This window comes from Corvus kubaryi, unplaced genomic scaffold (genome assembly GCF_017639235.1).
Source record: "Corvus kubaryi isolate FWS band 111438036 unplaced genomic scaffold, C.kubaryi_AGA036_p1.0 split3-37344, whole genome shotgun sequence".
Classification (NCBI taxonomy): domain Eukaryota; kingdom Metazoa; phylum Chordata; class Aves; order Passeriformes; family Corvidae; genus Corvus; species Corvus kubaryi.
This window is the reverse complement of record NW_024582088.1, coordinates 956876-973194: the sequence shown is the minus strand read 5'-3', so window position 1 is coordinate 973194 and position 16319 is coordinate 956876. Positions and strand designations below refer to the sequence as shown.

The following is a 16319-nucleotide window of genomic DNA, read 5'->3' as shown; positions in this document are numbered from 1 at the left end:
AAACAAGGTTGTAGGATGAGTCATGGAGGTGTAGAAGTGGCAGGAGCTGAAGAATCATTTCTGTCCTGTCTCCTGCTGTAGAGCAGGAACCAGCTTAGGCCTGGTATCAAACCTGTTCTTTAAAGGTCCTGGAATAAAGAGGAGTAAAAGGGGAAGTAGAAATGAAAGAAGTGTGGGAAGAGCCTGTGGGATTTCCCTGCTGGGCTGCTGTTCCTTTCCTTGAGCCTTCTTTTAAAGAGCAGCTCTCGAGGGTCTGAATTTGTGTTTTTATTCCATGCAGCAGAACCAGTAAAATGGCCAAGCCTGCAGGCATCAGCCACAAGTTCCCAAACCAAGGATTATTTCCCTGTGTCAGTATTCCCCCTCCCCTTTAACAGAGACACTTAATTTGTTCCCATTGCCTAAAACTTCCATCTGAGCTGTTATTTCTTTCTGTGCTGAGAAATCGTATCCCAGGCAGGGCTGGACCCTTCACTTTTGCTCTTCACACCAACTGTGGGTGGTTTTTTTCCTTTAAACTAAACCCTGTCATTATCAAATATTATTATCTGATGCTTTTCCATCTAATTCAGTTTCCTGCTTGGAAGTGGCAGCCCCGTGTCCCCCAATCCGTCAGGATCCCTCCCCAGCCCCACACCTGAACTTTGGGTCTGGCAGCTTTATTTATGGAAGTGACATCATGGCTTTTTTTTCCATGGCAACAGGAGGACGCTGAACACGGGAGCTGAATGTGAGGAGATTTTCAATGGGAACAGAGCAGGCAGCCAAAGGCAAGTCTGAGACATTAATTAGTTAATTAGGGTAAAAATAAAGATGAATGTGGGAAGTCCCAGAGGCTGACAGGCTCGTGCTTCCCAAATTAGTGTTTTCTTGCAGACACACCTCCTGTAAACATATTTAATTGGGATTAGTCCCATTTTAGAGAGGGGAAACCAGAGGCACTGAGCAGAAGACAACCGTGGTCAGGTAACACTGGCTGGGGGCAGATCCTTCCAATTCCTCCTTTCTGCTCCTTGACCTTGGCTGCAATAATTCCTTGGGATTTTCAGGGCTGTGAAGCCTGTCAGTGAGGTGTGACTGTGGTGGGTGTTTCTCTGTTCTGTCCATGAGGAAGGACTTTCCTCCTCAGTCTCTGGAGCAGGGATGGCCTCCTGTGGGTTTCCTGTGGGTTCTGTGCAGGGTCCTTGATTTCGCTGGAGACTCTGCTGTCATATAATTACATATTTATTCATTTAAACATGAGATAAGTATTCAGACAAATTTAAATAAATGCTTAATTCACCTCACCAGCGGACTTTGGCTGTGTTGGAACGAGATCTCACAATGGTGGAGGTTGGATGATGGAATTTCATTGGAATTATCTGCGGTCCTTACACACCACCCAGGCCAGAGTCTTCCTTGCTCACACACAAACCTGCTGCCAGGAGGAAGAAGAGGAAGAAGAAAAGGAGGAGAAGAAAGAGGAGGAGGAAGAGGAGGAGGCAGTCCCTGCCCAGCCCTGTGTCATCACGATCTCCCAGAAGGGTGATTATTTGTTTCTTCAGAGCATTCCAGGCTGAGGAAAATGGCATTTACATACAGAGCACGCATGGAGATCATGGGCAGTGCCCGTTGCTGTCCATCCAGCAGGAGATTTGGTTCAGTATTGGTTTTCTTCCTGTTCTTTTTTTCAGTTTTGAGCCTATCTGAATCTCCCAGCACAAGAGCACCGCACTTGCACACTCAAGTGAGCCGGAAAATGAGCCTGGAAAGCCTGTCCTGTGCTTGGCCAGTCCCAGAATCCACCCAGGCGTGAACCAGAACTGGAAATACTCCTCTCTGGTCGTTAGAGGTGCTGCTGTTGCCTGGCCCCAGGGGGGTAAAGCCACAAGCTTAGTGATGGCACTTAGGTGACCTCAAATGCTATTTTTAGCTTGTCCCCTCCTCAGTTTTGCCTCATTTATACCCATCCACTTCCCCACTGCTGCTCCCTGGGAGGGGCTGGCCCTTGTGGATGGTGGGGTGTCATGGGCAAAGCCAACCTGGAGAAGATGAGGAGGAACAAACACCAGCTGAAGGCCCCTGTGAGCTGTTTTGGGCAGCACTTTTGAACACCTCATTGATGCCCGTGGTGATGCAGCTTCACCATCAGCACTAAATATTAATTCCCCCAAAACAACTCCGTGTGTGTCCTCCTGAGGTCTCACACTTGCCTCATCCACCGTGTCAGATGCTGCTTTATCTTCTAAACAAATACCCCGCTGCTACCACATTTGTTGGTTTGAGTCCCAGGATTTCTCCTGACATATGTTATTTTCTTCCTAGAAGCCACAAGTGGTAAACAAACATTTACAGGCACTGGGAACACAGGACATGGGTTTCTCGGCGGCTGACTTATTTGTCTAGCAAGAACCATAAATTCTGGAGGTTCAGGGCTGAAGTCAGCCCTGGGGGCTGGGCTTAGGAAAAAATTCTTGAACAGGCATTTTTTTGTGGAGTTTCTTGCCATCTCCTCTAAAGCACATTGTTCTTGGGGAACAAGATGGGTCATTGGGGATGCCACATGTCTAGTGATCCCAATCCTACGGCGTGGATGTGTCCTTGGAGAGCAGGGGGAGAAGGAGAAGCTTTACCCTCTATATGCTCTGACCCTGGCTCCCTGTCCAGCTCTGCTTTGGGATAATGTCCAAGTCTGTGCTGCTCCAGCTGCCTCAGCTTCCCCTTTCTACAAGTTGTTTTTCTGGGTTTAAGTTGCTATGGGCAGGGACTGTATCCCACCAAGGACATCCCTCAGTGACATCATTGCTCCCGTGGGGAGGGTCCTTCTAGACCTCCATGGATGGGGGCTGTGGTTGAGGGGCTTTGGGTGTTCCTGGGGAGGGGAGAGTGGTTGAGCTGAGATGGGAATGGGGACAACAGCAAGGGTGGAAGAGAGATCCAGCCTAGGGGTGCAGAGGAGGCCAGTGAGGGGTGACGCATCCTGATTTTGGGAGGCTTTAGGGTGCTTTCCCTCTTTTAAAAGAGGAAGGGGATGACAAGAGGTGAATGCGGTGGGTTCTTCCCCTCCCGGCAGCTGCTGCGGAAAATCCCGGGGAGACAAGTCGTGGGGATGGGTAAGGGGAGTTCACAGCCTGTTTTTTCCACCAGCCTGCCCAGCTCGGGGGCATCTCCTCCGCCCGGGTGGGCTTCGCCCCTCGCCCTTTCCCTCCCCTGCAGCCCCCGGGCGCAGGAGGGGAGCGAGGGGAGGAGGAACCGCCAGAGTGTTCGGGGGGATCGTCATGGTTACCTCCTTGGCAAAACAAATGGCTCCACTGAGTGATGATGATGATGGTGATGGTCACCCAGACAGCTCCGGACACTTTGAGACAGCGGTGGGGGGCGAGAGACCCACCCTGGGGATCCAGGAGCCCCCCCTCCCAGGGGAGCCAGACACCCTCCCGGCTCCGGGCAGAGCCTCCCCGCCGGGGCACATGTTGCTGCAGCCGGTTCGGTAAGACCCTTCCTCCCCCCGCAGGGACCCCCCGGATCCCCCGGGTTCCCCCGCCCCGCTGCCCGCTGGGGAGGGTCCGGAGGGGTGATGCCACCGGTTGCTGAGGTGGCTGGTGGTGCAGCGCTCCCCCACCCCAAGCCCCGGCGCTTGCTCCTCTCCCTCTCTCCCTCCCTTTCCCTCTCTCCTCATTTCCCTCTCTCCCTGTCTTCCAGAGACAAAAGCGCTCCGCAGCTGTGCCTGTCGCCTTCGGGATTCCTCCTGCCCCCCAGCCCAGCCGCAGAGGGGCTGGAAGAGTGGGTGAAGTTGCTCCAACCCCCCCATCCCCTTCTTCCTTCTCTTCCTCCTCTCTCCCAGGAAAGGTAAGAAAAGCAGTGGCTACTCTCCAGTTGCTCCTGCACCTTTTTAGCTCTGCAGGGGTGGGTGTGAGGGGTGTGTGTGTGTGTCACTTTCCAAGGCTGTGCACGATCCCAGCACAAAGCCGCTCACTGAAGAGATCCCTGTCATAATATTTCTGCAGGCACAAGCCCACACTCAGCAAGCTGCTGCTTCCCAGCCTTGCCTTTTCCCAGCTGGATGGTGAGTCCTGGAACATCCCATCCCTCCCCAAAAATTGTACAGACATTCGTAGTGCCTGTGTCTGTCTCTGTGCAGGCAGAGGACAGGGATGGATATGGGGATGATGCTGGGGGTGATGGGCTGTTGCTGTCCTGGGCAGCCAGGGGGGATAACCCGTGTGTGGACACACTGTTCGGGGAAGGAGGAGTGACCTTGGCAGGTTGAGGGGGGCTGATCCCCCCGGTAAGGGTCAAAACATTGAGACCTGGCTGGAATCCACCATAGTGGCTGGGGCAGGGCAGGAAAGGGGTGGATGGAGGAGGGCTGTGCTACTCCTGGGGACCCTGTGTGTCTCCTTGGATCCAGATGCATCCCAAGCAGGAAGCAGGCTGCAGGTTTAGCCCAGCTGAGGGGTGTCTGGCCAACACCCCCTCTCTGGCTCAGCCCAGGGATCTTCCCCGGGCTGTGAGCCTGGTGAGGTGGGGGTTAACTAACCCCTGTGTCAGAAACGTGTGATTAACAGCTCTAGGAAGGGACTTGGGACATGAATCCAGGTCCTTGAGACCCAACTCTGGGGCCAGCCTGGTGGTCCAAGAGCTGCCAGGGGGGTGGCTGACAGTCCCCAAAATCTGTCTGCCAGGGCTGTCACGTCCCAGCCTGGCACTGTGTCACCTTGGGGAGGGGGACCTAGTTGCTTCCCCTGGGCTCTGGCAGGAGCAGCTGCTTCCCAGTCTTTTCCCAGTCTCCCTGTCTGAGGCCTCAGCGTGCCCTTGAAGCCAGCAGCCCTTGTCACTGCTGTGGCAGTGGGGGGCCATGTTGTCACCCTTTGGGGGGCCTGCAGTGGCTGTTTTCCTGGTTTTCCATCAAGTGGGATACTCCGCTTGCAGTTTGAGGCAAGGGGAGGCTGGAGATGGGAGAACAGTTCCTGTAGCTTTTCCTGAGAGTATCCCACAGGTCTGCCATGGTGGATCCATGGCTCTTCCAGGTAGGACAGTGCTATGTGTGCTCTTTCAAACCCCATTTCCTCCTGTTGCTTCCTAGAGATATTCTGGGGGTTGATCCCAGTTTCCTGGCCAGGTTTGAGCCTCGTGCTTTGGGAGAAAGCAGCTGGAGGGGTCCTGCACATCTTAGTCATGACCTGCAGTGATGTGGGTCAGGTAGGTGAAGTCAGGGGTCCCTCAGCAGCATGCCCACATCTGCTCCCTGAGCCCTGCTGCCCCTGAAAACCAGGGAGAATTCCCAAGTGTGACTCTACTTGAGAGCCCTGGAAGTTTGGGAAGCGCAAGGCTTCTCCTGTCTTGGATTTGCAAGCAGGGGGGAGTTTGCTTCCCCGTGGTGATTGCCCAGGAATGCTGATGGAAGGCTGTGGAGCAACAGGCATCCTTGGCCAGGTCTGTCCACCTGTACATCTCCACAGGGCGCTCCGGCTGTCGTCATCCCGGCGAGCCACTGGATGTCAGTGTTGATTGAGACAGACGACGTGGAAGGAATATTTTACCCAGCTGCAGAAAACCTGGCGTCCTCTGAGCAGTGGGGATGTGCCCCAGGTCTAGCTCGGACCTCGAGGCGAGATCTCCAAGGGAACCCGTTTGTGGCCGGTCAGGGGTTACAGCAGGGCGGGGCAGCGATTCAGCAGCCCAAAAATGCGTCTGACACAAGGTGTGGCACCAGGGCTGGGCTTCACGCGGCTGCCTTCCTGTCCTGGCGAGCTGAAACAGCCGGGCTGCCCCTGGTATCTGCCCTTCAGGCAGCAGGGCCGGGTGGGGCTGGGTCGGGTTTTATCCCAGCTCCTGGTCTGGCTCTCCCTGTCCTGTTGTCGGCTGCGGATGCCACAGATCCTGTGGTGTGGTACAGCTGGGACCCCAGCCCGCTCCTGGGAGTCGGGTCCTGCCGGAAGCCAGGCTGTGTGCTCACAGTTTTGCTCTGTTTTCCTGTTCAGTGCACCAAAATAGACCTCAGAGGAGCATTATTCTGCCCCTGTCTTTACTCCGCGTGCTCAGACAGAATTTTTGAGGGCCCATCAGTGCTAGAGACACAGACGGACACCCAGGAAGCTCTGAGCAGCTCTCCAGGCACCACCTCCCTTTTTCAGGCACATAAACACCTTTTCCCATCCCCTAAAATCCAGCCCCAGCCTCTCGGGAGTGCTGGGACAGGCGCCTGCAGCCCTGTGGAGGGGCTGGAGCCTGTGCTCCGGCTCGCAGCCCTGCGCTCTCTGCGCGTCACGGGGACCGTCCGCGGACATCGCAGCAGCATCAGCGCCTTCCCCGTCAGTCGGGCACAGGAACTGGCCGAGGGTATTGCCTGGAGTGGGGTGATCACGCTTCCGTGTCTCCCTCCCCTCCGTGGCCAGGAGGAGCAGTGGATTGTCAGGAAAGAGCACTTACAAAGGAAGGGGGAAAATAAAGATTGATCCAGTAGCAGCCTGGTGTGCCAGGTCCAGAGCGCGGCTGGCCAAGGGACAGTGTCTGTCACCAGCGCTGAGCTGCTTCCTAGTTGATGGGATTACAGGTGTATTTTGAGGGCTGGAGGTAGTAACCAGTGGTTTCCCTTTTTCCTGGGATGCCAGATGCAGTGTGAGGTCGGGAGGCACCTGACCAGGTCCATGGGATGGCCCCGTGCCTGCTGTGTGCGGGAGGCAGGACACTTTTGGTGGCAGTGAGGGGACACGCTGAGGACTGGGTGGGTGTAGGGATATCCTGTGCAGCTTGGTAATTTTTTGGGGATGCAGGGTCCTGCCAGGTCCCATCCTCAGAGTCCAGCCCTGTGACCTGAATGGAGACTGAGTGCACATCCCAGAGCAGCAAAGGCAGGATGGGGAGCAGGCAAGGGACCAGTGCTGAGCTCCTGGGGGGCACAGGAGAGACATTCCAGCCTTCCTACTGCTCTCCCTCACTCCAGCCTCTCCGCTGCTCTCCCTTTCCATGCTCCAGTCACTTGATGGCGTTGGTGACACGAGCTGTGTGGAGCAGCCCCATGGCTCTGCTGGCAGCGTCCCCTATCAAAGAGTTTTTGCCGGGAAGAGCCCTCTGAGCCCTCCCAATCCTTGTGGGGTCGATTTTTTGGCTGGCACAGCAGTAAGGGCTGGTGCCAGGCTCCTCTGAGCCACCTTGGAGCTACAGGAGAGGTGCAACTCTCCTGGCTGGCTCAAACAGGACATGGCACGGGGCTCTGTGTCCCACTAAGGGTCCCTTGGTGCTTGTCCAGGCCCAGGCGATGCAGAAAGCCCTGCTGGCAGAGTGGCTCCCAGGGGAGTTATGTCCCCAATCTCCCATGGGCGCAGGAGATGTGAGGGGCTTGGATCTCACCCATGGCTCTGCACTAAGTCCCCACTTCCAAGCTGAAGTCACGCTCTTGGAGCCCATATCCACCCCTCTGGCAGTCCCATAATGAATTCCTGTTGTGCCAAGCTGGTAGAGAGCTCCTTCCCATTATTATTTCTTCCCTAAGGTAAAATAATTCCCTCTCCTTCCTCCCCCTCCTGGCATTTAATCACTTCCCGATACCTTGATGGCCTCAGCCACATCTCGCAGTGAGGGGACCTTCATTATCTCTCCCTGTGCAGGTGAACCCTTGCCAGCTCCTGACTTCTCAAGCCCTGTTGGCACAGCTGGGAGCATCCCAGTGTGGGATGGCCTCCCCTGGCTCAGGCAGGGCTCCCAGTTATCTCCTGACTGTGTGGGGCTGCATCCCCATGGATGCATCCCCGACCTCCCTGGGCAGCTCCTGGCGTGAGCAGCATTTGTGGTGGAAGGAGAGGTGGGTTCAATCGGGAATGGCTGAGGTTTTTGGCCGGGATTCAGGGGCGTGCCTTGGGATTACTGCCCTCCATCATCATCTTTGCTGCTGTTTCCTTTGCTCAGTTTCCGTGGCTGCTCTCCCCCATCCTGGACAGCCCTTCTTGCTCTCTCTGGCTCTCCCTTCTTCCTTTCCTAACGCCGTTTTCCTGCCCGAGCACATTGAGCTCGTGGCCTTGATGTCTTCGGTGGCATTTGCATATAAGGGTGGGTTTTAATAACGCAGGACTGGTAGGGAATGAGAAACGGATGTATTTCAGTGCTGCTGGCTCCTCCTGAGCCTCGTAAATCACTGCATAAAGCATTGCAGAGCCAGCCAGGGAGAACTGCTGCCTAGCAACTTCTCCCAGTTCCCCGGGGGAGCGGGATGGGGCCCTAAAATCCACCTGAAAGGTCTCCTTTGAAACCCTGAGGCTTGGGGGAGAGAAGCTGGAACGGAGGAAAACCTGCTTAGGGAAAAGAGTTGGAACGTAATTGGCAGAAGAAGGCGCTTTGCATCTGAATGTGTCGGCTGAGCACAGGAAGGGATGAGTCAGCCCGTGCAGGAAGGATCTGGAGATGCAGGACAGCAGAGCAGTGGCACCTCCCCGAAATCAGCGAGGATGAGGATGGGCAAGGGCATGGGAGGGCAGGAGGATGCTTGGCTCTGCCTGCCTGCTCTTCCTTCCCCAGGATAAAGGAAAACTCTGATGATCATAGTCTTATCCTGGAGAAAGTTGTTGGTTTGGAGAATAATGAGGAGAAAGAGGGACGGAAAAAGATGTTAACCTGTTCTGCCCAGACTCCAGCAGTGTGGGAGCTGGGGAGTGTGGACCTCCAGGGCTGTCTGCCCCCAGCCAGGGAGGTTTGATCTGAACCTCCTCCCTTGTGCCGATGGGGGTTTGGGGCAGGGGTTTTCCTTGTGTCTTCCCACCGGGGTCTTGCTCCATCCCCATCCCCATCACTGCAGTCATCAAGCCCAGGTGTCGGCGTGTCCCAGGTCACTCACCTTTCTGTCCTCAGGGCTTCAGAATGAGGTGGCAGAGGCATGCAAACATTTCGGGCACTCAGGGCTCCACATCCATTCTTACCTTTCTCTCTCCAGCTCCCTACCATCACCCAGAGACCCCCGGGAAGATGCCAGGGCTGATTAACCGGGTGACCTTCTCCCGGCTGCCCCTCATCGCGTCCGAGGTGACATCCTGTGTCAGCGGCTATGCCTTTGGGATGACAGCCCTGCTCACCTACCACAACCCAGACCCCCAGGCTTTGGAAGGCAAGTTTCAAGGAGTGAAGCTTGGAATGGGAACTTTAGAGCCAGGATATGGCAGTGCTGGGTTTCTGTGCATGCCTTAAACCTTTAGATGCTGGTGGGAAGCACAACCAAGTGTATTGTGTCCAAGTCTCCAACTTTTTAGGTGTGAAAAATCCCACAAGTGGGATTTTTTTTCCCACTTGGGAAGTGCCAAGAGGGACCTGGCTGGTGGGGCCGGGGAAGTGGTGGGTGTTGCTAACACCCCTCCTGGCTGGCAGGTCTCTTTGTGTACCCCTTGGACGAGGGCACGACTGTCGTGGGCTTCAAGGCGGCCGTGTGCCGGCGCATGGTGACAGTGCAGATCAAAGACAAAGCCAAGATAGATGACACCTACTTCGACAGCTGCAGCCTCCCCCCTGGAAGAGCTGGTGATGGAAGCGGTGAGGGGATTAAGGGTGTCTTAGGGAATGTGGGGAGAAAAGGAGAGGAAGGGGAGTAGGGCGGTGGCAGGGGGTGGCTGGCTGCTGTCTGCTGTGGCACCAAGGGGGCTTCTTTTGGGAAGCTGAGGGGTTGTGGTGCTCACGTCCCTGCCAAAAATATCAGTCATGCCCATCTTGGAAAGCACTGCTGCTTCTGGGCAGCCAAAGGAGTGATGCAGGAGCTGAGGCTGTTCAAAGAAAGCTGATGTGTGCAGCAGGGGTGGCTTTGTGTGTTTGATCCGGGGCTGGGGGTTGTGGGAGGCCTGGAAAGGAGCATTTTCCATGGTTGCAATACCTGGTGTGGTCCTCTCTGTGCAGGAAGGATCATGATGGATGAGGACCTGGAGAGGATTGTTTTTGTGGCAAACCTGGGCATGATTCCTCCCCTGGAAAGTGTGTCCATCTTCATCAGCACCTCCTCTGAGCTGCAGACACTGCCCAGCGGGGCAGTGAGGGTCCACCTGCCAGCTGTGTGCATCCCCAGGGTCCCCCAGCCCAGCCTGGAGAATGCCAGCAGCCTTTCCAGCCACCAGCTCCGAACGTACGGAAAACCACGGGGTGGGCTCAGTCTGGGACTGATCCTGGGGAATGCAGGGCTGGCTGAGCAGGAGCTGCAGGAGGCTGGAGAGTGGCTGCAGGCTTTACCTCCGGCAGCCCTGCAGTTCCTGGGGGGATAGAACACGTTCACAGGGTTTGTTGGGATTTATCTCACTGGCAGGGACAAGCACCTCTGCGGATCGGGGAGCCCGGAGCAAGGGAGCAGGTTCTGCCTGGCTCAGCTGCTGGACAGTGAGGCCACCAACCCCTTTGAGTACGAGTTCAGCTTCCACCTGGAGATCCGGGGGCCATGTTTGCTGGCAGGTAGGAGCACTGGGGCTGTCCTGCTGCACAAGGCTGATTTGTCACCTCCCCATGTGGCAATGTCCACACTCCTCCTCCTCAATGCAAATCTGTGTTGGCAACTTAACTGTGCTGGGGTGGATTTACCAGTACCAGGCTGATGCTAACGTGGGCTCCTGTCCTCTGCCACCTTGTCATCTCTTCTCCCTGGTCTCCCCCACCCTCAATCCCTGCTGGCACCTCGGTTTCCCCGGGCAGGAGTTGAGAGCCCCACACACGAGATCCGAGCAGACGCCGACCCCTCAGCTCGCTCCGCCAAGAGCATCGTGATCACGCTGGCCAGCAAACACTCCTTCGACAGACCCGTGGAGATCCTGATCCATCCAAGTGGTAGGTGGGCTCTGCTTCCCCTCTGCTGGTCTTGCCCCTTCCTGGGATCCTCATCTGTAGCTCTGGAGACAGCTGGATTAGCACTGGTTTTGCAAATATTGTCAAGGTTAGGCTTCCTGGGAGGTAATCCTGGCCGTGCTCAGGGTTTTCTGGGCTCCCCAAGCTCACAGATACTGCTGTTTTCCCAGCCAAGAGTGCCTGCATCTCTGCCAGACCCAAAGTGTTACCACGGCTGTTCTTCACACAATTCTCTGCATTTCCAGAGCCCCACATGCCCCACGTCTTAATGGAAGAGGGTGACATGACCCCTGCAGAGTACGAACGACACCTGAAGGGGAAGAATGATTTCATTAAAGGCACTAGGAAAGACCCCAGTGCCAAGAGAAAGGTGAGAAACACAAGCTGCAGGTGTTAACTGAGGCTTTCCATGGACTGGAGCTGAGCTAGAAGATGATTCCTTGTTTCCAGCATCACTGTCCCAATGAGACCTTCAACATCCTCCCTTGGAGAGGGGCTTGTGTGGAGGAAGAGGGGAAAATACAGCAGTGCTGCTGATAAACTGAGAGTGGAAGGAGCTCTGAGATGGTTATTGTGTGTATAATTAGTGCTAGTCTAGCATAGCATAATTAGAGAGGTGAATTGTGATAGCATTAAGGGTATTATAATTATTGCAATGACATAGAATAAAATATTCTTTTAATTGCTCAGTAAATGTTTACTGTTTCTGGGTAGCTGTCAGAGAGAAAGAAGTGATTTTCCTTGGAATAATGAGCTGAACTCAAGACAAGGTAGGAGAGACTTCTCTTTGTTCTGCTGAGCAGCAAAGAGAAAAATATCTGCGCTGGGATTTGTGCCTCGTCTTCCAGCAGTTCTGAAGGAATGAGTGACAGCCCAGCACTTTGGTGTGTTTGGGATCAGCGGAGAGGAGCGGACAGCTCAGAGCCCTCCGGATTTCCAGGGTGGGCGTCTTCCCCTAAGGGACAGGTTGTGCTTGTGTGGCCACGGCCGGGGCTGATGGTGTCAACTCCTGTTTTACACAGCTGGGGCTCTCCTGTGTGCCCAGGGGTGCTCATTTCCCCCTAAACTCCTTCTCCACACGTCTGATCCTGGGTTCCTCTTGGCAGACATCCTGGACCTGCTGCAGGGGTGCCTCCTCATGCTGCTAAGATTTCTCCTGTCATGAGAGACTTGTCAAGCCTCCTCTCCTTCCTTCCCTTTGCCCTCACTCTCTCTCTCAGGGCTGGGACTCCGCAGGCATCTCCTCTAATTGTGTTCAGCGTGTGGCAGGTGGAATGAGATGAAACTCCCACGCTACGCCTCGGATGGCTCCCTAATTATTTCTGCTTCTTTGGCATGTCAAATTATCTAAGGGGGGGATCATTCTGGAGACATTTCCCTGCAGGAAAGCCACCTGTGCCCCAGGAGGACTGGGAAACAACTGCAGGGAGCAGAGAAAATGCCTGGAATATCTGGGGTAGATGATGGGCTGCAATTGCTGCTGCTCAGAGCAGGACACTGGCCACTTCTCGGCTTAAATTAAATTAGCCCAGAAATTTCAGCAGTAAATGATAATCAATTATCTTCCCTCAGTTTGTTATGGAAAAGGCTTGGATCCTGTCAGCTGCAGGTTGGTGGGGATGGATGCACACTGGAATCAACTTTCCTCGACAAAATCTGATTAGCTTACGGTAATTGGATAATGGGTGAAGGGGAGCGGAAGGGAGGTGAGGAGATGTTTTCTTTTCTGGCTGACCCCTAGCAGCACCTCTGAGGCTGTTTACTAAAGATTTGCCTGTAAAATTCTCTTCAGAGTCAGTGAGAAATCCCAAAATCTGGGCTTATCCTGATCCCACAGGAAATTTATGTCGTGGATACCCAAGAGCATTCCAGGGAGTTCTGTGGATAGGTCCAGGGCCACGATTCAGTCCTTGGACAGAGGCAATAAGGAACACTCTAGTCTGGAATGCGATAAACTGGAAAAGTTGTTGAACAAAATAATATCATATGGCTGGAGGGAAATGGAAATGGAAAGAGCCCTTTGATTTCTCAGCAGCTGATTAATTTATACCCCATCCCATGGAAGGGAAAGGCAAGAAGATGAGTGGGAGCTTGGCTCGTTCCTGTGAGTGGGACTTGTCTTTTCACTGGGTCAGAGAAGCGGCACTCAGGCACAGGATCTGAAAGCAGAGCTCGTGTGTGTGTGTTGAGCCACACGGAGTTAGTGAGTTATAGAAAACAAAGGTTGGTCATCAGCTCATAGACTGAGGAATGTGACTCATGGCCGGAGAAAACAAGCGCAGTTATCTGGGGTCTGGTTTACTCCCGGTGAAACCAATGAGAAAAGCAGCCAGAAAGAGGAGAAGGCGGCAAACAAAGCCCCTGAGGATCGAGCTGCTGTTGTGGAGTTGTTTCCACACTCAGACCCAGGGATGAAAGGCCACAGCTGGGCTCATGTGGGGTCCTGGAGCTCCCTCCAAAGCAGCTGAGGCCGTGAACCTGTTACTGCTTGATACACACATAACAGTACTTTATAAACGTATCACAGGAGGTTTTTACCCATTTAATTTTATCCCATTTGTATTGAATACTTGAAATAGAAGGAGAGAAAATATCGAGAGCCAGTGGAGCTGTGTGCAGTGCAGAGACAGATCATGCAGGTTCCTATCGAACCATGGCCGGAGCAGCCGGTTCAGCTTTCCAAAGCCTTTCAATCCCCACAAAGAAATGTGATAAAAGAAATGGGCAGAAAAAGCAGCAAATCAGAGGTGGCAGGAATGAATTGGAGCGGTGAATGCGGCACATCAAGGGCTGCATCTCACACTTCATTAGTGAGTGACCATGGAGAAAACCTCTGGTGTGCCTCGGTGGGATGCTAAGCTGTGCTAATGAACCAGGTTTTTGGGAAGGATCTAATGAAATGTTTGGAGAATCAGTTTTGCAAGGTGCTGGGTTGAGCCAGGTCTTTTGATTTCTTCTCCAGGCGTTTATCTGAGTGTGCAGTTGCTCCATACAATCGCAGAAGGATAGGACCTTAAAGCTTATCTTGTCCCACCCCCTGCCATGGGTAGGGACACCTTTCACTATCCTAGCCTGCTCCAAGCCCCGTCCAACCTGGCCTTGGACACTTCCAGGGGTGGAGAATACTGTGGGTATGGACACAACAGAACACCTGGACACTGGCCCACCCTGGTGTTGTCACCTCTGAGGCCAGAACAAGCAGATTCTGGCCCACAAAAGGCCCTGCACTTGCATTTTTACCCCTGCTTTGATTCCCCTCGAATTGAAGTGGGGTAGAAAAATGAGCTCTCTCCTGCTTTCTTTCAGACGGAAATCATTAGGAAGCGGCTGAACAAGGACATCCCCCACCACCCCGTCATCATGCTCAACTTCTGCCCTGACTTGAGGACTGTGCAGCCAGGCCTCCAGAAAGCCCAGGGAGAGTTTATCTTCCTGGTAGACCGCAGCAAGAGCATGAGCGGTGTGAACATCAACCATGCCAAGGTACCTGCAGGAGGGGAAGCACCTGCCTGTCAACAGGCAATGAGAGAGCGCTGGGGGTGCTGAGAGCAGAAGTGTTCATTATCAGGGGATGGGGGGTAATTATGGGCTGTATTTCAGTCATCTCAACCGTGGCGCTTGTTCGGTACCTGCAATGAAGGTGACTCTCCCCTGTTCTCTTCCCCTTCTTCCTATCAGCACATAAAATGCAAAATTATTTTCTTTCCCTCTCTTGCTGGCATGTTTTTTGCATCCCTTTTCCAGTTCTCCCTGTCTCCAGGAGGGCTTTGAGTGATGGCTGCCTAGGGGGAAACCTCCAGGGAGCTCCGAGGGGAGCAACGTGCTGACCAAGCATTAGGAGAGGTTTTGCTGATGGGCACCTCTGTGCACCCACAGAAATGATTTAAACACGAGACATCTCTTTTCCAAACACAAATGAACACCAGCAGCCTGCTGGATGGTTATGCGAGTTGTGCCGACACCTCTGGATAAAAAATAGCATTGTCAGGATATTTTGTGGGTCTGAGGTTCCCCTGTCAGATGTGGCTCTCACCCAGTGCCAGCCCCGGTGCAGGACCCTGCACTTGGTCTGTTGAACCTCGTGAGGTTCCCACGGACCCACTCCTGAGCTTGTCCATCTTCTAGCACATCTCCTTTCCCATCTGTCTCCAGTTTCCATGGGAACTGCCGAAGGACAGACACCTTCAGCAGCAAGGATTGGGATGCTGGGGAGCCTGCGGACGGCTGCAGCACATCCCCTGGGATAGGGAGGCTGTTCCCAAGGGGAACAGGATATCTCTGGGGTTGTACCCCTTTCCCCCAGCACCTTTAGGAGCCTGGGAATCTTGTTCCAGGGTGGATTTTCACTTTCCAACTCACAGCATGGCTGGGTTTAGGCACCACAGTGTCTGCAGCCTCTGTAGAGGCAGGATTGTCCCCTGGGGATGGGGACCTGAAGGAGCAGAGCTCTTCTCTGAGAGGTCCTGAAATGGAAACCCCATCACAGGAGGGCTGTAGAAACAGGGAAAAGGCTGTTCCCCTTCAAGAAAAAATATTTTGAGGGAGATAGAGGGGATTTTGGAGGAGATACCTCAAGGGAGAAACCCACTGTCCCTCTTTTGAGTGTCCCAATCCTTGTTTGTCACTCGCAGACACCAGGGACCTCGCAGCAGGGGCTATTCTGAGAGGGTTTGGGTGGGGTTTGCTTGGTGGAACCTTCTGCATCATTCTCAGCTGGCTGGATGCACGGCATGACAGGGCTCAGAGCTGTGCAGCCTCAGGATGCCTCAGGGATGGGATGGAAAGGCCCGTGTGGAGCAGGAGGGCACCCATCCAAAGCAGCTGGAGTGGAAAATTCAGGGATTTAAATTTCCTGCAGCCAGTTTCTTTCCCACCCTGATGCAGCCAGGGAGAAGAGCCAGGCTGTGATGGTGCTCACTGGCAAAACTACGCTAATAACTGGGAATTGACTTTTCTGGAAGCAAGCGTCCCTCCTTATTGAGTTGCCATATAGCTATTGAGTGCAACAGGATCAAGATCAATATTTAGCATAAGAAGCAATAAATCTTTCTGCTTGCTGAAACAGCAAGCAGGCATCAGTTGCCCATTTTGGGAAGTGCTTTAAGAGAAATATTTGGAAATTTGTATTTTTTCCCTTGTAATGAGTTCCAAGATGGGATGTCAGCATTGAGATCTGGAAGAGCCAGCATCCCAGGAGCCATCTGGGAGCAGTGGTATAAATATATCCTCGTAGGTTTGAGATAACAGCTTGGATTCAAGTACTCCAGAGCATGTTAAAGGGCAGCCCTGTTCTTGTACATTATCCCACTGATTTTCAGTGCTCCAGCTCTGTGTTGTTGCTGAGTCTTACAGGCTTTGGGAGCTGGATTGACCTGGCACTACATCCCTGCTAGTCCCAGGCAGGGGGTTCACTGTGTCTCTCTGTGGTCACTCGGTCTTTGCCACTGGTAGGACAACTCAAGGAGGCTGTTCTTGCTCATTTGACCTTGGCAGCTCCTCCAGGGGCTGGCTCGAGGGTTTCTGCTGCCCTCGGCAGA

General features: G+C 54.0%; 1 protein-coding gene across 3 annotated transcripts in view; it reads left to right on the top strand.

The window, feature by feature from the left end:
- Nucleotides 1–801: 801 nt before the first annotated feature.
- Nucleotides 802–16319, top strand: part of VWA5B1 (von Willebrand factor A domain containing 5B1) — a 30093-nt gene continuing 14575 nt past the window's right edge. Inside the window, exons 1-12 of one of the 3 annotated variants that reach the window (XM_042015836.1) lie at nucleotides 802–966; nucleotides 1291–1524; nucleotides 1674–3469; nucleotides 3682–3828; nucleotides 3987–4045; nucleotides 8906–9076; nucleotides 9334–9495; nucleotides 9853–10075; nucleotides 10253–10395; nucleotides 10633–10764; nucleotides 11028–11152; nucleotides 14089–14265. In XM_042015836.1, coding sequence (XP_041871770.1) covers nucleotides 3258–3469; nucleotides 3682–3828; nucleotides 3987–4045; nucleotides 8906–9076; nucleotides 9334–9495; nucleotides 9853–10075; nucleotides 10253–10395; nucleotides 10633–10764; nucleotides 11028–11152; nucleotides 14089–14265 — 1551 coding nt within the window. In that variant the 5' untranslated portion in view covers nucleotides 802–966; nucleotides 1291–1524; nucleotides 1674–3257. The other 2 variants (XM_042015838.1, XM_042015837.1) reach the window with 2 other exon arrangements.